At 31.3% G+C, this 24,150-nt stretch overlaps 1 protein-coding gene across 1 annotated transcript in view; it reads left to right on the top strand.

The window, feature by feature from the left end:
- LOC134694150 (uncharacterized) overlaps nucleotides 1-24,150 on the top strand; it is a 42,282-nt gene that overhangs the window by 5,589 nt on the left and 12,543 nt on the right. The window contains exons 8-18 of the mRNA XM_063555148.1: nucleotides 13,295-13,417; nucleotides 18,469-18,660; nucleotides 19,191-19,299; nucleotides 19,633-19,877; nucleotides 20,298-20,417; nucleotides 20,836-21,027; nucleotides 21,284-21,481; nucleotides 21,911-22,024; nucleotides 22,456-22,578; nucleotides 22,965-23,156; nucleotides 23,693-23,863. Coding sequence (XP_063411218.1) covers nucleotides 13,295-13,417; nucleotides 18,469-18,660; nucleotides 19,191-19,299; nucleotides 19,633-19,877; nucleotides 20,298-20,417; nucleotides 20,836-21,027; nucleotides 21,284-21,481; nucleotides 21,911-22,024; nucleotides 22,456-22,578; nucleotides 22,965-23,156; nucleotides 23,693-23,863 — 1,779 coding nt within the window. The remainder of the gene's footprint in view (nucleotides 1-13,294; nucleotides 13,418-18,468; nucleotides 18,661-19,190; nucleotides 19,300-19,632; nucleotides 19,878-20,297; nucleotides 20,418-20,835; nucleotides 21,028-21,283; nucleotides 21,482-21,910; nucleotides 22,025-22,455; nucleotides 22,579-22,964; nucleotides 23,157-23,692; nucleotides 23,864-24,150) is intronic.

The following is a 24,150-nucleotide window of genomic DNA, read 5'->3' as shown; positions in this document are numbered from 1 at the left end:
TTTTACAATCACAATGCATTGTAAATAACATCATGAGGGAAACAAACATGGGTTTTGAACTTTAAAATAAACTTTTTTTTTATTGAAATACATTTATATTTTATTCAAATCCGCTGACATCCCAAATGTGAAAGAAAATCTCAATCACTTAACCTTTTGAAACTCTTTGCAGCAGCTGAGTTTTTAGTTAATTTTTTTTTAATACATGTATTGAATTCAACTTTGAGCTATTCATATACTGAATTCAACAAACTCCCCCAAAATAAGATTCCTGTGTTAATAAAGAACAAAAATGTAGGTAAATGTGTTTAATTGTTTTTAAGCAGCAAATTTTATAAAAAAAACCTACAAATGAAAGATTTCATGTGTTTGATCTGTATCATAAGATCCAAGGATTAAAAAAAAAAAAGATCTAGCTGAAACTAGGTAAACAGTTGGTATAGAAATAATAAGAAATGATGTAACTGAGATATTTATTGTTTATAAGTGCTACCTGTTACATGAAGAAGGTTGCCAAATCTGTCGTTTGCCAATGACATATCACCATGTTTACATATATATTGATAAACTATTGTGGAGGTAGAAACATACATCAGAACAGTATATTCATAATCTCTGTGTTTTCACTGAGGCCTACTGCAAAAAAAGTATTAAATGGAGGGAGGGGTGCTTAAAGAGTCACTTAGATAGACATTTGGGGGGATAAATTAAAATAAAAACAGTCTGATAAAATATTTTTGGATATATCCTCTCTGAATCATTTCAAACTATATGGGAAATCAATTTGATACTCTTGTTTATATATGAACCATGAGTTAACAATTATGACAACCATTTTTTACAGGTGATCTTCTTGATATTTAGTAAATAAGAGTTTGCTTTGCCAAATATGTAGGAAATGGGTCTGTTTTTGTTATAATTGTTTCATGTTTTGTCATATTACAGCCTTATATAACTGACTATACTGTATGTGGTTTTCTCATTGTTAAAGGCTGGACATTGACCTTTAGTTGCTTAAATAGCTTCATTTGGAAACTGTTATATAGTTTTCTCATTGGCAATCAATCATATCACATCCTGAGTCCACATCACATTTTATTGTTGGGGTTCCTGCCAACCAACCTTAATGTAATTATTCATCTTGCATTGTCTAAGTAGGATTTTAATGCTGTCATCTATTCAGTTTTCCACCAGTGTTTCATTTGTGCTTCTAAGTGAACAGTTCTTAATAATTTCATGTCTTTTAATTTAATGTTTGACTAAATGTTATTTTCTATACAACTGCCACTTGTGAATATTGAGTATTTAATTATGCAATACCTGCTACTGTAGCTGCAAAGAGCAAATGCGTAAAACAAGTTACTGGAATTCTCTTTTGTTGCCAGACAGATTGAAGATGTATGCCTTCTATCAGACAGAGATATTGGCACAACATCAGAAATATTTGGTAGACTCATTTCTGATTCATTTTAAGATAAAACAGAATTTTGTGGTTTTTATTCAGTGTCTGCTGATGCTTTAAATATTTTAAAGATGAGAATCAGATAAAAAACTGAAAAAACCTATCAGGTTGTTTGATTTTGATTGAAGAAATTTTAATATGCATAAGCCTACATGTATGTTGTTCTGTTGTCAAAAAAACTAGATTTAAAACCTTTACAATCAAAGTGTACTCCATAAAAAAAAAGGTCGTTAGTTTTCTCGTTTCAATTGTTTTACATTGTCATTTCAGGGACTTTTATAGCTTACTATGCGGTATGGGCTTCCCTCATTGTTGATGGCTGTATGATTACCTGTAGCTGTAAATTTCTGTGTCATTTTGGTCTCTTGTGGAGAGATGTCTCATTGGCAATCATACCACATCTTCTTTTTTTTTTATATCTATCTTAACCTAAAAATTTCAATTAAAAATTCAGGTTTTCTTGTTACCATATGCTAATGTCCAACAGAATCTCAGTTAGAACATTTTAAAATTTGTTAATGAAGATTGAAATGTTGTAGTGTGTATAAGTTTTGGTTTAAGGTAGCATTCTACTATGTGTTCTGTTGTGACAGGGCATGATGTCAACCAGCAGACATTTCGATAAGAAAGTAAAGACAGAAGATTCAAAACTGTTTAATAAAACAATGTCATTATAATTAAGGCATAAAAGCCTAAATTGTAGTGGTAGATAACATGATAGAATAGAGTTACATTAAACCAAATTTCCATCCATCCTAAACTATGGAAACTGTTATTGTTAAAAATTATAAAATGTTTCTATTCTGATTACATGGTGTTCTTTGCCTGTCCAAGTAAGGAACCTGTAGTTCTGTCCCAAAGTAGGAACCTGTAGTTAATATTGAGTAATATTAAATATTTTCATAGAGATAACTCTTTTTTTAAATTGTTTTTGTATAACTAGGTAAGTGGACAAAATAGTCTGGATAAATCATCACTGTCCTTTCTATACATGTATCCTGTTGATATAACAACAGAAACTTTTCCTTTTCAATCTCAATGAATTTGGGATCAAAGTATCAAGTATTGTAGAAGAAAAGGTTTTCTCATGACCCCCCCCCCCCCCCCCAAAAAAAAAAAAAAAGAAGGAAAAAGAAGGAAAGAAAAAAAAACATGGAAAGTTAAAAAAATAAGGATTGGTTGTATGATTGCAAACAAAACAACTATTCACTGTAGACCGAAGATAGAGGATGTCAGCAACTATAGTGCACTGCATAAATTAAAAAATGATGTTTTTTACCTAAAATACTTCATTTAGAACAGTTTTAAGAGCTGCAGTATATAAAGAATAACCATACATTGTCTCGAAATATCAATCGGTTATTTGTACTCGGCTCGAAACAGGTAGAAATGCTCGGCACAGCCTCGCTTTCTACCTGTTTCTAAGCCTTGTACAAATAACATTGATATTTCCAGACAATGTATGGTTATTCTATATATCTACTATAAAAGGCACTAGCATATGCTTGTTTAAGTATTGATCTGAAATGCTACACTTTCAATACTCTTTATGGATTCATTTAAATAAATTTATCAACAGACAATCAATTCTATTTTTTTTGCATCTTATCTGTCACAAAATAAATATATGTCCAATGAATGTTTGTTTGAAAATAAAAACCTTACGAAGTATGTGAAGTAGTTATAGTTATAAGTGTGTACTTCCTATTTATAATGGATCAGTAGCATTGGTGTTATGTAATGAGTCACAAATATGCAATTGATAGGGCATTTAATTTTAAACAAGTTATTTATATATATTGTTTTTTTTTAATCTGACCGAATTGAAATGAATTTAACTAAATAACTAAAAGCAGATTGAGCTCAAGATTGAGTTCCCAGTAATTTTATTTTTAGAGCAAATTGAAGGAAAGAAATATTATTTGTATCTGTTAACTAAGTCCCTCATTTACATTCATTTTCCTCAATATATCAATCACCTTTGAGAGAGATCATAGTCTCATTGATTTAACAAAATATCTTCCCATATTCAAACGATGCTAATATTTTAACAATTGCTTTTAATTTCACTTGAAATTTTATTCATAGCTGTGTTACAGTTAAGTACAAACAACTGAAGTTTACAAAATTAACCTTAGGTCATTTGGAATGTTGGTTTAATAAATCAAGACAATAAAACAAGATTTTTTTTTACATTTTCAAAATGATTAATATGAACAAATAGAATAAGGGAAGATTTTCATATTTTTTTATGCCCCACCTACGATAGTAGAGGGGCATTATGTTTTCTGGTCTGTGCCTCCGTTTGTCCGTCCCTCCGTTCGTCCAATCGTTCGTCCCGCTTCAGGTTAAAGTTTTTGGTCGAGGTAGTTTTTGATGAAGTTGAAGTCCAATCAATTTTGAAACTTAGTACACATGTTCCCTATGATATGATCTTTCTAATTTTAATGTCAAATTAAATATTGACCCCAATTTCATGGTCCACTGAACAAAGAAAAAGATAGTGTGAAGCTCAGGTTAAAGTTTTTGGTCAAGGTAGTTTTTGATGAAGTTGAAATCCAATCAACTTGAAACTTAGTACACATGTTCCCTATGATATGATCTTTCTAATTTTACTGTCAAATTAAAGTATTTACCCCAATTTCATGGTCCACTGAACAAAGAAAAAGATAGTGTGAAGCTCAGGTTAAAGTTTTTGGTCAAGGTAGTTTTTGATGAAGTTGAAGTCCAATCAACTTGAAACTAAGTACACATGTTAACTATGATATGATCTTTTTAATTTTAATGCCAAATTAAAGTATTGACCCCAATTCCACTGTCCAGTGAACATGAACCCACCAGTTCGAGTGGGGCATCCATGTACTATGGACACATTCTTGTTTTAAATATCTACTGCTGATTATATAATTACTGCGCACAAATCATTCAATTTCAATTAGTTATTTTATTGTATACATTTTTTACCTCAAGTTATTTACATAAATTTTGGCAAATAAAATCAAAGAAAATGTTACATAATAGAAACAATATAAAAAGATTTTCATTTGATATTTTTTTTTGGCAAAGTCTTTCATATACTAGCCAAGAAAGAGAAATGACTGGAGGCAGATTTATATCTAATTATTAAAGCTAAATGTGGACTGCATTGTAATCTCATATGTTGTTTTGAAAATAAACTACTTGACAGATAAAAACATTTACAGAAGTTAAAAATTATAAAAAAGCTATTTCTTGTCACTGTATCAAATTCATTTATATAACACATGTGTAGTTATCACTAATAATTGGCATACTGATCATCTCTGCTGGGGGTAATCTGGTAGCATCACTAATTACCTCTGTCCATATTTGGGAGATCATGTGACCTCTTATCATCTGCAACAGAAAATTATTTTCACCTTAGGGGTGTTACAATCTTTAGAAAACAAAGTTGTTTATTAATTGATTTCAGTTTTAATCAGTATGAAATCTGAGATATTGTATTTAAATTAGTTACATATGTGAACATTTTGATAGAATCTCACAAGTTACAGTGGAGAAATTTAGAGGTTATGTTTTGATTGCATAATTGAACATGCACCCCTGACAGGAAATCCTTTGGAATATTCTATATTTTGGTATAGTGAATTGTGTACCTGAATTTAGTTGAAGATGAAAGTTTGAGCTGTTAAGAGCCTAGTCCAGTGCTCTCTGCATGCATATTCATTCATGCTTATGTCCCCTTTAATAATCAAGAAATTTGTGCGATTTAAATGTGCCGCTATTCAACACTAAGCTAGCACTTCATTCAAAAATTTATCAAAATGTCGGATAAATTCTCGGACATCACTGACTTATCGGAATTACCCCCATCTACTACGACCATCAGCACAGTAGCTGTACAATCAGGGAGATCCAAGGTTGTCTTGGCCATTCTGCGTGTGAGTACAAATTATACGCTCTCTTTTTTGCTTCAAAAAGGTTTGGGTTTTTTGTTTTTGTTAGATTTTTTTAAATTTTGATTTCAAGTAGAATACTGTTTAGTTATACATGTATATACCTTTTTGAATGTTTTTTCTTGACAAACTAACTTTTGAGATCTATGTATATATAACCCCATCTATGGTTACCCCAACTTTTTATGTGCCCAACTTAACCTTTTAATAAACAGATAGGGATGAGGTGCTCACCTGTTTCAATCATTGACATATGGTTTTGATATCATTAGCCATAAATCATGTAAAGCTCATTGAGGAATCAAAACAATCAGATCTGCCAAACATGTGAATGCTTGGAATTATATTATGTATAATAAAAAGAGATATTTGAAAGATCTCACACAGCAAGTTATTAATGTTCAAAGTCAAAACATCTGTATGGTCAGCTTACATATTTTGAGTAAACATGACCCCCCCTTTTTTATAGTGAACTTTCTTCCAGAGTGATTAATATTATGAAACTATACTGTCCCAATGCCCTCCCCTCCCCAGTCCCCAGCAGGCACAAAACGTTGAATCAACGTTGATCCAAAGTCAGTCTTCAACGTTGTTACAACGTTGAAACTTGGGTTAGTTTTGAAAGTTGTAATGACGTTGAAATTCTGACGTTGAATCAACGTTTCAGCTTCAACGTTGTATTGACGTTGATAACATGTTGAAATCGGGTCCAGTGACGTTGAAATCAGGTCGGGTTTAGGTTGAAATCAGGTCGGGTTTAGATTGAAATCAGGTCGAGTTAGGTTGAAATCAGGTCTGGTTTAGGTTGAAATCAGGTCTGGTTTAGGTTGAAATCAGGTCGAGCTAGATTGTAGTTGGGTCATTTGTAGGTTGGTTGAAGTGATGGTTTTTGGGTGTACATTAATCCTTATTGACACGTGTTCAAATACAATAACAAGATACCTGAATTATGAAATGAAAAAGCCACTTTCAAGTTAGTGTCCATCAACAGTTCCTTTCTCAACAAGAGACTCCAAAAGAGAATAGTAGACAATAACAATCAGAAACGAAGACAAGAGACCGTTACAATATCAAAATTTTATTCGAAACCAAATATATCAATATTAACAAAGCTTACTTTTCTAGCATCAATTTCTCAAAGCAATGGAAAAAAGAAAAACTAACTACAGCACACTGGTTTGATTCTGGTTGATCAAGTTTTCCAACTTATACAAAATCATGTAAATGCAGCAAATTTGACACAGTGACACAAAAGCCTCCTTTGTTTTATGTGAATACATAGCATTTTAAGTTTTTGTAATCCGAAATTTCATGTATTTACTTCTTTTTTATTGTCTTTTTTTCTTTTTTATTGCTACTTGTTGATCTGAAATTTGACTTTTTGAGGGTATACCGTATGTTTTTTTTAATTTATCTTGAAGGCATTTGGAATAAACCATACTATCACCCAGCTGTTTACTCATTCAATCATTATCTATACACCCGATACAATTGAGTAAACCGGAAAAAAAAAGATGCACCAAATAACGTATTTCTAAATTTCCCTGCCTTTTTTACTGGCACTAAATTAACTGTAGAAATTTTAAAAAAAAGAAGTTTTTAAATGAAAAATTTATTTTGTTTTAATGATTTATTCTTTTGGCCTGGAAACTCCTTCTGCTTTCTGTGTGGCACACTTCAAATGTCCTGATCACTGCTCGTATATTTTGGATTCTGGTGTCTCTTTGTGGCAGACTAGAACAGCATCTGAAAGCATGGAAAAGAAATAACATAAATTTGAATTACATAAATAAAGTTGTGTACTTTTACAAGCCTGAAATGTTATCAAATTCCACCAATTATAAAACAATTATTTTATATCATAGAAAACAACATGTTCATTTGAAACAATTGTACCAGCTTGCATCAATAACAAGACAAAGCCTGAATCCTATAAACCAGATCTGTGTTTTGCAATAACCATAATGTTCATATACAGATAAAACTATCAAAGATGAGAGATATTTTACGAAAAATCAGTGTTTAAGAGCAGACCATTTCTATGTGTGTCAGACACACCATATCGAGTTGCTGGCACCCCTCCCCCTTTTTCTGATATTACTGACTCTGTGCATGGCTAGATATGTTTTATGTTAGTTTGCTAATTAGAGGATATATGCAATCAAATCATTAAACTGTTTTGACATGAAACTGAATCAGATACAGTAAGATAAGACCTTGTCATAATTTCTGTGAAGGTAAACATGCAGATAAATTTATCTGATAAATAATTTGAATGTGTTTGTTTATATTATGATTCGTCGTTAATTAAACTGTAAAATAGACTTACGCTAATATCGAGGTTTATACAGAAAAGTCTTCTATCTTCTTTATATTTCTTAGACGCAGTTGTTCACTATTTGTTTATCAGTCTGGTGCGATAATTTCTCGAGGATGACTTTCAAATTTTTCTAAACGGATGTTAAAAAGAGGTGCACGTGCTTGCGTGCGCATCCAAATGTAAATATTCGGAACTCCAGTTGAAAACCGCGAAAATTAAAAAACTTCTCTATTATTATGATTACATTGTACATCGATGATATTTTAAGTTTATATATTTAATATCAGTCGGTAAAAATAATTAAATAAATATACCAAATAATTTCACCTATTTATTTAATTGAATATAAGCAATTAAAAAAATCGATTTGATTTTAAAAATATAAACTAAGAATATATCATATTTATACAGATTTACATAAAATAGCATGAACAGGTTTTGAGATCTCCCAAAATATAGAGAATTATCAAACCAAAATTAGATCTTCTTAAAAATTGGATAGAATTGATTTTTTTTAAAATAAACACAAAACAAAATTTATTTGAAAAAGCCGATTTGTTATTAGTGATGTCTCCTGAACACTTGTTCTAGTCCAAAACTCCTTTCCATGTATAAACAATCATTTTTTTGTTATTAGTGATGTCTCCTGACCACATGTTCTTGTCCAAAACTCCTTTTCATGCATAAACAATTCGGCCTACCCCCTTTTTTGTGGGAAAAAATGATTGATTATATATAGATCATGGAAGCATGACAGGAGGAAACCTCCTCACGCTTATGGCAGTCAGTGGACCCCCTTATAAGTATTATAAATTCTAGATTAGACACTTATTATTCAATCGTTTATAATACTGCAGCACTGCTCCTTGTTCGATCTGCTCATCCAAAATATCTGTACCCTTCAATTCTGACAATAATATTTTTCTGTCGCGATTGACTGACGTAAACCCAACGTTGAATTAACGTTGTTGTTTAAACGTTGATTTTAACGACGTAAATTCAACGTTGAAACAACGTTGTGAAGTCAACGTTGAATACCATGACGTTAGATCAACGTTGATTTTAGGTCGATCAACGTCACGACCATATTTCAACCAAATTTCAACGTTGTCTCAACGTTGAGTGCCCACTGGGTCCCCACCCTCCATGTAAACCAATATTTATTCCTATTAAAAATTTGACATCTTTTGCCTGAAGTTTAAAATCTTATGAAAAATAAAAGTATACTGAAGCTGCCTATAATTAACATGTAGAAATGACAAAAAACTATGTCTCCAGAAATCAGACGGAACACTCATTCTTATAGTATTAAAAGGAGACATGAAGGACAAGTGAACATCAAAATTCTTAACTTTTACCTGAATAATTGAGAGCAAGTTTCTTGTAAGTTTCTTTTATATCAGTGGCGGATCCAGAACTTTTCCTCAGGGGGGCCTGCTGACTGACCTAAGGGGGGCCCGCTCCAGTCATGCTTCAATGATTTCCTATATAATCATCCAAATTTTTCCCATGAAAGGGGAGGCCTGGGTCCCCCAGGGCCCCCGTGGATTCGCCTTTGTATATTATGTATAATGTTTTAAGCCATTAGCCCATATGGGTGTAAAGTGCTTTTCAATAAACTTAAAGTTATTTGATACTGATTGTCTTACACTGGACATATAAATGGAACCAATAAAAGTAGGCAGATCTTATAAAAGAGAGGAATATTTATTTCATGAATTCTATCAGGTTTCATAAAAAATTAAGAATTCATATCTGTTACATTTGTCATCTTATGCTGGAGGTAATTTGAGTCGTTTTTGGGAGGATCAATGTAAATGGTAAAAAAAAAGGGGGGGGGGGGGTGTTGAGGGTTCTCATCACTAAAAAGGGAAGGCTGGGAACGTTAACAGATACGAGTAATGTTTCTGAAGTTGGTACTTCATGTTCTAAAATATGATTATTTCTAAACACATTATTTGTGCTTTAAAATATCTTACTGTATTTGTTTACCTTAACTATTGTATATGTATTTATAGTGTATGTTTCTCTGTAAACTTATATTTAGTTTTTAGAGAATAAAGTATCTATCTATCTATCTATCTTTCAGAAAGCTCAAAATACAATTTAAATTCTAGTGGGAAAGAGTTGCAAGATATTAATTGGTTCATTTCGGTTTTAAGGTGTTCTTCCAGGCAACATTTTACAATAACATGTCAAACTTGGCAAAAATTTACGAAAAATGTCTTCAACAGATATATGTTGCAGCCTTTATCTTTATTTTGTCTGCTAAATAAGGAACTTTAACCTAAGTCACAAATCCAATGGGACAGCAATTCCTGATGCCTCTTTGGATACACTAGCTTTTATGTGGGTTCGTGTTAGAGCGACAGATTAAAAGATTTTCATAGACATAGACATAAATATAATACAGTACAAATAACAGAACATACTATCTGCTATCATTGAGGTACATGTATAAGTGATTGGCAATATCTGTCCATGATTTATTGTATACAGATGTGAACTGCTGCAGCCATGTGTAATCAAGATTTACATCTTCATATAAAACATTAACACCATACAACATATCTATTTCTTTTCTAAGGATCCCAAATTTTTCATATCTATAATTCATATCTTTAATATATCTATATTGAAAACAGATCAGACCCACCCTTAATTTTTTGTCTGAAAAGTGTGCCTCATTTATTCATTGCATATTGAATAAAGATTAGATAAGAAATGCTGTTTTGTGGGTGTGAAATATTCTACAGAAATAGGAGAGTTGGCATAGAGCCAATTGATGATGTTTACATTCCTCTGAGGGTTAATCAAAGTACTGAGAGGATTTATACACTTAGATGACAAAACATAATAGATTGAGATCATCTTCTATCTGATAGAAATTCATATAATAAATACTTATCTCTTTAATAAGATGCCTAAATTATTGGTTCCATTTATCAATTAATGTAAGAAAGTCAATATTTATTGAATGTTGACCAGTACCAGTATACACTGAGCTTATAAAATCGTTCCATAATTGTGGTAAAAATTGAGGAATATTCACAATCTTTTTACATTATAAATTAATCAAAGTTTTGTTTCAATAAAATGGCTTAAGTTTTTCACCATTAACTCATATTTTTTAAAAAGTTTTTGAAAGTTATGATCCATTTGGTAGAGAGAAAAAAAAGCAGCTGCATTGAAGTTTTTTTAAGTGTTTATGTACAGTTTTAATGTATGGTTGATAAATTAAAGGTAAAACAGTAAACAGCTTTTTTTCCAAAGTTTGGGTTATTGATACAATGCTTGGAAATTAATCCTATAATATGCAAATCTTGTATTTTGCCTACATTGATAGAATTTAAGTAGAGAAGAGAATGAAATGGAATTTTTAATCTTTGGAAATGACTCTCAATGGTTATCTGTATAACATGTATATGTTTAGCTATAATACAATGAAACTACAAAGTCTTTACTATTTTGTGTTAAAATAAGCTTAAAAAATCATATTGCCCAGTACTGCCCAGTATTACCTGTTTCCGGGAGTATTGCCCATACCGGGAAAAAGGGGGGCAGGTAAAACCCGCGTACAGGTAATACGTTTGCCAATCCTGGTAAAACTACAATTCTGTGGTAGTGTTTGAACCCTTTAAAAACATTTTCCAGGTACCCATATGATCCATATACTTATGGATAGATGAGTCCATAAACTCTATATGGCCCTCAGTGACATTTAGATTATTTCATTTGAAGAGTCTTGCCATGCTTATTGTATTAAAATCTTTATGTGCTCTGCTAAGGTCAGGTCCTATGAGAGAGATCATTTGACCTTTGGATTTTTCGTTGTTCTCATTAACCGGTAGCATGTAGTTGCATTTGTTTTACTGACACAAAAATGCAGAGTTCCTGTTAGCATTTTTATGTCAGAAAGAAAAATGCAAAAATGACTCTTTAGATATTTGCCTTCATGATTTTCAATGCTGAAATTCAAAATAATTACGTATACATTTTCAGAAGAAAAGTCTTTTTAAAACAGAAAGCATATAATATTATGCAAATCAAAATTTGGGTTCCTGTGATTGTTCTTTTTATAGATTAAAGCATATGCCAATGTATGACAAGCTAGAATTTTCTAAAGGAAATTAAGAATTTGAACACTGACATGAGCGCAAGAACAGGGTTATTAGATAATGAGTCTTGTGATGATTCAAAATCTTGCACAAGTTTTTCAAAGATTTCCAAGTCTTTTAAAGTTTGACTTTTTTTTTTTATTTGTAACATATGATTAAAACCATATGACCACATACTGTATCTAATGAAAACTTATAATGACTTCTGACTGTATCTAAGGTTACATATTATATATCATTTAAAACAGGAAGAGCAGTTATTGATGAATACCAAGGGCACCACTTGAGTCAATGCTAGGAGGTGTCATCTTATATACCTTACAGTTACATATTGAAAACTTTCAATTAACTTCCAAGATAAAGAACAGAAATAAAGGAACTTTTTCTTTGAAAAATGTTTTTATGCTCTTCCAAACAAAGTTAGCTTAAAAAATTCCCTGGTAAACATATAAAAGGAAAATTATCAGCTTGGAACATAAATTATGCAACATGTTTATAGTTCTCAGCCCTTTCTGCAACAGCAAACTTATGTTGCAATATTATATAAATCTCAAAATATTGCTCTTATGCATTAAGATTTTATTTTATTACAGAAAAGTTATAAAATTTGATTAGAAATTGAAAGGATTGTAATAGGAGTGATAACATTGTGTAACTGGTTTATTTTTAGCAGACATAAATGAAAATAGCAACAAATAGCATTATCTTCAAATGATTGCTACCTGATCAATTAATTGTAATAAGAAAAACAAAAGCATCCTTTATTTATTTTGTTACCATGCTAACCACTTATCTGTTGATTTCAGTCAGGTGATTCAGAAAACTTATCTTATCTTTCCTTGTGAATCACCTACTTCAATACTTGGTTACCTGCCCAACCCTATTTCAAATTCATTTTAGTTTTGATTTTAAGTATGTCTTGAAATTCATTAACAATAAATTATTAGTTGAAATTCATGACTCTATGTGCTCATTTTTCATTTTTTTTTCTACAATCTATAGCATTGTCTTTTTTTTGTTTAAAGTTGTTTAAAGTTGTTTATAAATAAATGATTGAAATGCCTTGAAGGGAATTGACCTAATGCAAGTGCAATAAACATGTATATGTATAAGCCTAATTGAAAGAACTCCAAATCTTGTATTAAAATGAGAAATATATAAAAAAAAGTTTTTGATAAGGGAATAAGAGAACTAGCTTCAAACCCCCTCCACAGAAACTTTGAAAACTCTGACATTTGTTCAGTAGCCTGCTGTCTATATTGGCTAGGACCAAACTTTAATGTCTAAGAATTGGTATTGAATTTTTCTATCAACACTTCATTCATTGACCATACAAACATGATTAACTCTATTTTCAGTGTGGGTATATCTGGAGAAGAATGGCTGCATTTTGTAAGCAGTAATTTAACTAAGCAATAAGGTTTATAATTTTTTATGTTAACCTTTGTTTATTTTACAGGGTGCAGAATGGATTCGTGTGAGAGTCCATCAGATGGAGCCAGACCTAATGGAAGTCGGCTCTACCTTGGAAGAAGCCCTGCAATACAGACAAGAACATCATGAAATGCTTAACAAACTCAAGGTAAAACCATCAAGGTCAAATGAAATTGCTTAACAAACTCAAGGTAAAACCATCAAGGTCAAATGAAATGCTTAACAAACTCAAGGTAAAACCATCAAGGTCAAATGAAAAAGAGTTTTCTTATATTGATGACTATTTCATCTGAGCTTACACCTACCTCCAGAACATGTATGAAATATTTGCGTCTGCATAAAAGAAAATCTATCTTTTTCAACAGTATCAATATCATATAAAGAAACCAGTTATCATTGTCAATGTAACTTTCCACAGATCAAAGGATAACAATGTAAACAAGAAGAGGTCACTATTAGGCCTTCTACACTTAGTAGACCACTGCTGTATAGTAAACAATATAAACAAAAAATCATCAAAGATACCATTCTTATAATTTAATATGGTGTATACTTTCTGCCTCCACATTAGACTCAACAGTGACTCTCAAATCTTAACAATAGAAGGTCAATTCAAATATGAGGTTAAACACTGAAAATTCCCATAAGTTGTCGAAAAAAAAGGCTAAGGCAATCTATATCTGGGGTTAGAAAAAAACTTTTTTTTTTTTCATGAAAAATTCAACATTTATAAACATGAAATTACTGAAAAATAAATGCATCAAGATATTTATGTCAACCCAAAAGTGCTGGCTACTTGGCTGGTGATATCCTAGGCATTGACCCAGTGGTTATAAAATCTCAAACAAAACAACAGAGAAAAACAATTAATAAAGAATAATTTGACACGAGCATTGAACTACTAGCTCTTGAAAAGAAGATGTGGTATGATTGCCACAGAGACACCTCTCCACAAGAGACCAAATGACAGCAATTAACAATTTTCAGTTACCGTGTACCTTGTACGGCCTTCAACATTAAGCAAAGCCCATATTGCATAGTCAGCTATAAAAGATTAAACCTGTTTGAGAGCTGGCAACTCTGCTCAAAATTCTAATATCACAACATTAGCAAGCTGTGTATAAGGTCTGCACGCTGATCCCCATGAATTTTTACACTAATACAGGAATAAAAATATTATGAATTTACTTAAAAACAGAAGTTTATGAATTATTGAGGTAATTATATATCTCTGAACACTTAGACTTCAGGGTTAACCAAGATTTTGGTAGATTTGTTTACATGCCTCATAGAATGTAAATGTATCATTATGATAAAAACAATATATTGAACTGGTTATCTTACTCCTTTAATGATTAATAGCAAAGTAAGAGGCTCAGAAAGGGGGTGATTATATTGTATGGAGTTACGGTGGGGGAGAAAATAGGGGTTATCATAAAAAATTTAAAAGAATTCTTAGAAGAACCCATTGCAATGTTATTTCTGTTTTCATCTTAATTTCTAAGTTCATTTGTAAAAGGGGGGAGGGGGGAAGGGGGATGAACAACCTTTGCTCAGATGGAAGGACTCAATGAAGTTTGTTATATGAAAGGGGTTATATTGAGGCTTTAAGAGGAATATGTTGATAGTATCGCCTGAATTAGAGCATTAGTTGTTGTAAAGGGTGTTGTTGTAAACATAGAGTTATCTTCATCATCCAGGTATTGGATGTTCATACAAAAAGTTAAGGCTCTAGAACAGCAGTCAAACAGATTGTCAGCAATAACAAAAGGAGACGTTAAAATAAAGTGTTCAAGTAAAGTTTCTGTAAATTAAATGAAAAAAAGTGCAAAAAGCAGTTCATAATTATATGAACTCATGTATACAGGGTGTCTGTAGATGGATATTTGTATATTTTTGTTTCTCAATACCTTAATGCTTTGAGAGTGAGTGAAATTGTCTAGTTATAAACAGTCTTAATTGAAAATTTACATTGTGTAAATAAGTTTAAATTTATACATTTGAAATGTTGTATATATTAGCTTTATATATAGTTTTTTCAGATCCTGTAAAGAAATACGTAGGAGGTTGATAATTTTTTTTTTTAAATTGAGCTTTGCCGTCCCCCATGATAATAGAGCATCTGTTATCTTTTTTCTAAATCCCAAAGTTATCAGGGTACATCATCTTTGTAAATAAAGTTTTCTGCTACTCTTATCTTAAATCAGCTGTGTGAATTTGATAAAATGTTTTGATGGTTTCCATTGCGAAGATTTTGGTCAGTAAGAACTTAGAGCGATTGGTAGAATGTTGGTTAAAATTCACGAATGAAAAAGATTTTACGAAAATTTAATGGATGCTGCCAATGTGGCTCGTATTTGGTAGCGGTAAGTTTTTATCATCTTCTCAACTTTTTATTCGCTTATTTAAACTTCTTTTATTAAGAGATACATTTAAAAGTTAAAACATTAACTTTATTAATCTTTATATAGAGATGGAAGGGTTATAAAATTCTTAAAAACTTGGAACTTGTTGTGAAAAATGAAATAAATAAAATATGTACTTTGTCTGTGTAATTAATTCAGTTCCTGCATCAGAAACATTTTTGAAGTTTATTTTTTATTTAGACTTTCTTGAGGTTCTAAGATCTATCTTGAACTTCTTTATGATTGCAAGAACGTACCATTATTCTTTACATTAACTAAAGTTGTATGATTTTTTTTTAACTTTTAACAAAGCACTTTATAATAAACATATAACATTTGTTTAATATTGAATAAGTGAAGCCTTTAAAAATCTAAGTTGTATTTAAGTTGATTATTGATTGATTGATGATTTTGATGAAATATTTGCCACTGGACGTTAAGCAACCAACAATCAATCAATCAAAAATCAATTGATTGATTGAATGATTGATAATTATTTTATGTCCAGTGACAGTGTCATGTGTGTATTGATCAAACTAGTAAAATATAATTGTTTTGATTTTTATCCTTAAAACCTGGTCCACTCTTTCTGTAAACAATGTAATAACATTTGTAATAGCATTTATGCAAATGTTGTTGTTTTCGGTGTGTTTTTTCATTCAGTTTTATTATTTGAAAGAGGGTGTGCTTAAAATTGTTCAAGCAAAGTTCAGAATTGTTGTTGGTTGTCATTATGAAGAATAGACCTTGCTTAGAAAGTACTTGTCGTAGAATAAATTGAGTCCGCTGATATTGTATTTATCCATTAACCAGTGACTGATGACTGGTTGGTCCATTGGCAAATATTACAAGTATATTCATCATTCATATGACAATCCCCTTCTTAATAATAGATAGGATTCTTAGTTGGAATGTTATTATAAGAATAATAATTATCATTCACTGAGTATTAGAATATTTTGAAATGTAGATAAAGTTGCACTTAATTACAGTGCTGCTAATAAAATGCTCATTTGTTCTAACTAAAAAAAAATCATGACTTGAATCTATGTCTGTTCTGTTTAATTAGTGAAAAAAAATGAAAAATTGGTTAATTAACAGCTTTAAAAGATCAATGAATATTTGATGTTCAGTTTTATATGTACTGAAAAATATTTGGCACTCTGAAATTACGCAGTACAGAAGAATTGGTAAAAGTTCAAGATCCTGTAATTGTTATGTGTGATATAAAATGATTATTGTGTAATGCTTATCAATCAGAATAATCATGTGCTCTCTTAATATGGTTACCAGTTTTAGGGTATCCAGTTTCTGGTTGCTAGGCAGCATTCTTCTGAAGTAAGAAGCACTGCTGTTCTAAAAATAGATTTTGGCATGTGCCAGTGATAAAAATAGCAAAGAATGTTATCTATTGTTGATGCTGTGAGCTGTCAGATTTATTGATGTAGGGATTTCATGTTTCATTTAATCTTTTACATAAAAGAAAAATTATTCAAATGAAACATGTCTGCTTAAAAAGATTTATGCTCAGACAATATTTATTAAACAAATTGGTAAATTCTATGTTGCATATAGATTGTAAAAAAGTAAATAAAAATAAATGAGAAACACATTCTTATTTATTATAGAAATTACAGTACTCAGTATTAAGATACTTCACTTCTCTAAACATTTGTTGTAAATATTAAAAGCACTCTATGTTTTCAAATTCAAATATTTTAGCTGCATTCAGTTGAAGTATTATTTTATTGTACCTAGATAGAATTTGAGTTTTGTCAAATTATAGAAAATATATAATATTTGTAATCAATGTAAATGATATAAAATTGTATCAAAGAGACAAAAACATGACCAAAGAGCAGATAACAGCCTTATATGTATTTTAAAATCATTTTGGAAGTCAAAAACTTATAAGAAATGATCTAAATGTATATCAAATACATGTGGAACTGTTTCCTGTGTGTACTTATAAATAAATCTGAGGAAGGGGTGTGGTTTTATCTGATAAATAGTTTGACAGCTCCCTGTGGTGATAATCAATTATACATTATAGAATTAACACATTTTACTAATTAGATAAATCTGTAAAGTCTTAATAATAAAGAGGGGACATTCTAGAGCAATATTAATATTCCTCAAGAGTTAATTTGTTGTTTTTGAAGAATGGACAATCAGGTAATTTTGTATTTGATTTTTTTTCAAAAATTAAATTAGATCTCGATGCTGTCGATTTGATTTTTCTGTCTCCGTTCAAACTAATATTTAAAGAATAACTAATCGAAGAATTCAAATAGAGAAAAATATTCAATGACTGCATGACAGTGTTGTTTGGTCATGTCTGAGTTAAATATTTTTTTCGATATTTGAAATCTTTGATCATGTTGATTAGTTATTCTTTTTATTACATTGGCACATGTTTTTTTTTATGAAATTGAATTAGAAAACAGAAGAAATTATAACTTTTTCTTACGTCATTCAGAATTCTGGATAACGCCTTTTGTTGTACATGACGTCTGAGAAGTGAAATAACCACGTTTATTTCACATGTGAAATCAATATAATTCATTGCAACCAATGTAATAATTAGATATACAATAAAACAACATCCACAAAAGTAATATTTATTTCATACAGCACAAACAGCACGAACAATTCAAATGTAGATTTTGGGGAAAAGTCGATAGTTTTATTTTAGGAGGTACTGAAATACAATGCACATGCAGATTAAATACTTGGAAAGTATATGTGTTTTCATTTATAATTTTTACAGAATTATTTCTTTTTGTCTTTGCAGGCAAAAGAACAAGAAATCAAACAAATACTCACAAGCGCAGACCAGTACGCAGCTGAAAATACTTCGCAAGCGGAAGTCTACGCAGCCATGGCTGACACAATGGGTGAAGCCTGGAAGGAACTAAACAACAAATTGGAGTACAGAGGAATACTTCTAGATGACAGCGTTCATTTCCATCAGAGCGCAGCAGATGTATGTTATACATGTATTATATAAAAAAAATGTCATTTAAGTTTAAATTTATTGTTTAGTTTAAATATGGAGCTTTTAAAAAATAGACACACTGCTTAATTTGTTTTATTTTACAAAAGATTGAATAGATGTAAGATATTCAGGATGTGATCCATTTACAATCTGTAAGACTTAACTAAACCTTATCCTATTAAGATAACTTTTTCAGTTCAGTTATGCATTTGGCAAAAATACTATTTGATATATGCATCTTGCTATGAAATTTGTCCATGATAAATATTATTTGAAATTTTGGAGATGGTGAATGTATAAATGAGCAAGAGACTCAAGTAAATCTATACATCACTTGTTTATTTCTCAAATGCAAAGAGGAAGTCAATAGGACAGCTAAGATGCCAAATCTTTTATTGCTGATACTATGAATGTTTGCTTTGTTTGCTTTGTTTTAATATGCTTCCTTTAGAGTTTACACACAGTATAGAAATGCTGTTGTCCAAATGTAAAATATTAATTTATGTTGCTATTTTCAGTTTTCGTCAAAGATGGAGCAAGCACAGAGCAAATTTTCGTCCACCTACCCGACACAAGATGTCAACACAGCTCGACGTTTGCTTCAACAACACCAAGACATCAAAAGAAGTAAGCACTTATCATAATATATTATATAATCCAAAAATTAACATTATGAAAGTATATAAATAAAGAAAACATATTTAGAAAAAAACAATAAGATAAAGGCCAGAAGTTGGTTTCACAATAAAATCTTTAAGTTTTTTGGTGAAATCGACTCCTTGTTATTATCCAAAAGTTAAAAAATCATGTAAGCACTGTATCATTTTAAACTATTTAATACACATAAAAAAATGGTTACCATTCAGCTTCTTCTAAATAAGCTATGAATTCATATATCCAAAAAGGTGTGAAGAAAGACTACTTAAATGTTTTCTCATTGTTGATACATTTATTTTGTAGGTATCCTCGAATCTTCAAAGACAACTCACGACATAGGACATTCACTAGTACGACGCATCCAAGATATGGGTATGCATGCGGACTTACAAAACAGACATGCCACAACGGCGGCATGCTATGGAATAGAACATGTATTAGAACTACTACAAGATCGAAGAAGACGACTCGAAGAAATATGGGAACAGCGCCGGATACAACTGGAGCAATGCTTACAGCTGTGCCAGCTTGATCAGGAGGTCAACAAAGTAAGTCAGCTCTATGATGGTTGAACGGACCTTTGTTGTCAGAGAAAATTAGGCAGGATTTAAAGTCAATCAAAACTAAAAATTGAAAAATTACTGGTTAAAAAAGTTATAAACAAAAAGGAGGCATTGTAATTATATCAATGAGACAGGATCCTTACAACACATGAAAATAAAAAAGACATTTAGGTCTTCTTTGGGATCAATATATGACCATGACTATAATATGATTTATGAAAAATGTTGTTGATCAAATATTCAATTATTTATGCAATTTTGTACATTCCATTGTACTATTAATTAGTCTTTACAAAGTATAAGAATTTCAATTTTTATGTGTCAAGATATATTTGATATTTTTAAAATATGAAGAATTAAATCCTAAACTGAATCAGTAAAAAGCTATTTGCCTTTTTATTGCAGATACTTGACTGGTTCCGGCAAACTGGTTTCAGTTACCTCCAGAACACAGATCTCGGCGATTGCCATCAACGTTCCCAGATCATACAACATGAACACTACAAATTTGAGACACAAGCCAAAGTAAGTCTACTTTAGTTTACACAAAAAAAAACACCACATTTTACCAAGTTCCAATTGAGATTAAAAATGACTAAAACCTTCAAAATTCAAAAGGAACCAGTACAAAATATACATATTGAGAGTAAAACATGTTTTGGGAAATGATTGCTCAAATTTTTGTGATACATTATTAAAGTGGATGAGCTTTAATGACTTGACAAAATGTAATGGTCCAATTGGGTTCCAGCAGGAAGTGCTTTGTAATTTATGTGCTATATTTTGGTAAAAAATATAAAACTATGCCAAAATCCTCAAGTGATTAGATTTAAAACTTGAATCTTGAAATAAAAAAAATCCATGTAAATTTTGATGTTTGGTTTTACATTTATAAGTTAAAAAGATAAATGAGTATTTATGATATTGAATAAAACTTTTCCAGGAAACACAAGAGACTGTCTTGCGGCTGGTAAGAACAGCTGACCAGCTTCTCCGCCGGTCCAAACTGGATGTTGAAGGCGTGAGACAAAGGCTACAGACAGTTGACACAGAATGTGAAAACTTTATGATCAGACTGGACACAAGACGAAAGAACATAACTATGGCAACATCATTCTTTGAACAAACAGAATCGGTAAGTTTTAAAACTTTTCTACCTTTAATAATGAGTTAGTTGTGTTTTGCACCCATTTAGGCAGTTAATGGAAACTAGAAAATGCAACTAGGAAAACATTTATATTTATACCTAGCAGGTTTCATATATACAGAGGAAAATATAACCAGCAAGAAACGTTAATATTTGTGAAAGAATTGACAACAGAGAAATGAGAAAAAAATCGAAGCTATTTGCAGTTTTACAGTTGATGATGAATTCCACTATTTGTTTACAGGCTCTAACAAGATTGGACCAGGTTGAAGTTCAGTTAAACACCATGGACTTACCTAGGAACAGTGCAGAGCTAGCAGACAGGCATTCACAATTATCTAATGCCATCATGGAGATCTCATCTCCACCTCTACGTGATGGTCGTATCCTACTTGAGAGGGTCAGTAGGGACGACCGTGGAGCTGATGGCATCAGACGATTAGTAAGTAGTCCATTCTATTACAACCACCACTTCTGTTTCCAGTTTTGATCAGTTGTACTTTTCAATGTGGTTTTGGGGGCAAGAAAAGGATGAACGGTAACTAGAAAATGGTTTCAATTATTTTTTTAGAGCAATGGTTTGACTTAATGTAATACCCTCCTACTTAAAATGAAGTTTCTTTTTTTAATGCCATATTTTTATCTTGATTGGCTGAATTTCCTGTAATCCTTATGTGAAGGTTGCTGGTTCTCTTAGGGAATTTGGGCTTACTCTGCCAATAAAAACTGGCCACCATGATAAAGCCATGAAATGCTGAAAGTAACATTCAGCATCAACAATCAATCATGTAATCTTTGTAGCTTGAAACCTTCTAAACATAAAAGAATGATAAATATTATTGAAAAGTTATTGATGATGATTATTTTACAGCTTGCCCAACTGCAAGACCGCTGCACAAGACTGGAGTCCCTGTGCAAGGCTAGAAGGGCAGAGGCTTGGGAGAGAAGTCAGGCCTATCTACATTTCCAGGAGAAATTTACCAGTGTAAGTATTTTCTGTGATATCAGTATTAAATTACTTGATATTTTTTTCACATACAATTCAATTTAAAACTGATGAAAAATTAATGAATATATTTGTCAATTTGGTAAAAATGTTCTAACGTGTAAATGATAAAAACCTTAATTTAAATCCATTTTATAAATCATTTCTGTGGGAAAAAAATCTTTTTTTCACCAATTTTAATGCCTATGGGAAACATAGTTTTTCCACTTAAATGAAACTATTGCACTAACCAAATTTGTTATCATTATTTAACAGTCAATTGCAACATTTTGGTGTATGTTTATAAAAACACCTTGAATGATTTTTCCAAAAAAATAGTATAGAACTCTAAAATAAGGTCTTAAAAAAAATCATGGCTAAATACAAATTATTGGGTAATTATTTCTACCATATATTTTATTCCATTACAGTTGCAGACGTGGCTCCTACAAATAGGTCAGGCTACTCTCAGTCGACATGCAGACTTGGGAACTCGCCTTGAATCAGCAGAGGATTTCCTAGAAATTCATGAACAATTAGACCAAGACATAAGAGTAAGTCACAAGGCATAAAACAATTAGACCAAAACCTGACTAAGTCACTGGGCATACAATGAGTAGACCAACATATTAGAGAAAAACAGTGTGCAAAAAATATGTAGAACAACACATGAATAAGTCCCTGGGTTTATAACAAATAGTCTGAAACATAAGAGTTTAGACATAAGCAAATTTACCAAGACTATATAAGAATAAGTCATTAGGCATAAAACAATTAGACCAATACATATGTGTAAGCCAATTGTACAATGACTAAATAGTAAGTCATTGGGCAAAATACAAATAGACAAAGACATAAGAGTAAATCAAGGGCATTTAATAATTTGACCAAAACTTAGGAGTAAATCACTGTTAAAGTAATTGATTTCTTTGTTTTTCAGGACAAGAATTCAGATTTAGAGGCTTTGTTTGAGGCAGGAGTTAACCTGGTCAAGTCAGGAGACCAGGAAGCTCATAATGCCGCAGAGAAAGTCGACACCCTGCACCAACAGATGCAGAGAATTCACCGTGTCATAGAATTCAGAATAACCTTGTCTCTAGTCTATCTATCATTCCACAAGAAAGTTCAGCAGGTTAGTATACTGAAAAACACTGATTTGTTGTAAAATATCATGAACAAAATCCCTTCTTGGTAGATGGCTGATCAGAGACTTTTTTTAATGCCCCACCTACGATAGTAGAGGGGCATTATGTTTTCTGGTCTGTGCGTCCGTCCGTCTGTTAGTTTGTCTGTCCGTTACTCCATTCATCCCACTTCATGTTAAAGTTTTTGGTCACAGTAGTTTATGATGAAGTTGAAGTCCAATCAACTTGAAACTTAATACACTTGATGCTTATGATATGATCTTTCTAATTTTAAAGCCAAATTAGACTTTTGACTCCAGTTTTTGGTCAAGATAGTTTTTGATGAAGTTGAAGTCCAATCAACTTGATACTTGGTACACATGTTCCCTATGATATTAGTTTTCAAATTTTAATGCCAAATTATTTTTTTACCATAGTGCGAGTGGGGCATCAGTGTACTTTGGACTCATTCTTGTTTATTCAATTATGTTTTTGGTTTACTAACTAAATGGCATCAAATTAACAACTTCTTGATTTTTTTCAGTTTCAAAACAATGCTGGAGGCTTGGAGCATATCTTGAAATCAGAAAAGGAACATTTACAAGATTTAACTGACTCAGCTGTCCAGCATACACAAGAACTGTGGAACATCACATCACAACAATATCATGAAGTGGATGACAAAGGAAGAGAATTCCTGAGCAAAACCTCCACAGTAAGTACTACACTCCTCTCCTTTGATTGTAGGATAGAATTTGAAAATGGAATAGAATTTGGTCATTTAAGTCAACAGAAAAACTGATTTCATTTATGTTTGTTTATTAGTAAAGCTGTATTCAAAACAATAATTTATTGGCATGTATGCACAATTATATGCAATATATAGAGAAAGTACCATGAGAACTAAATATTTAACCTCATATACCTATTTTCTGTTGATAGAATGAATGTATTAAGATAAATTAAGAAAATACTTGTTCAACTGGGAAGACAGTAATAGTC

This window comes from Mytilus trossulus, chromosome 13 (assembly GCF_036588685.1).
Source record: "Mytilus trossulus isolate FHL-02 chromosome 13, PNRI_Mtr1.1.1.hap1, whole genome shotgun sequence".
Lineage (NCBI taxonomy): Eukaryota > Metazoa > Mollusca > Bivalvia > Mytilida > Mytilidae > Mytilus > Mytilus trossulus.
Note: the sequence above shows the minus strand (reverse complement) of the source record. Positions and strands in the feature narration are given on the sequence as shown.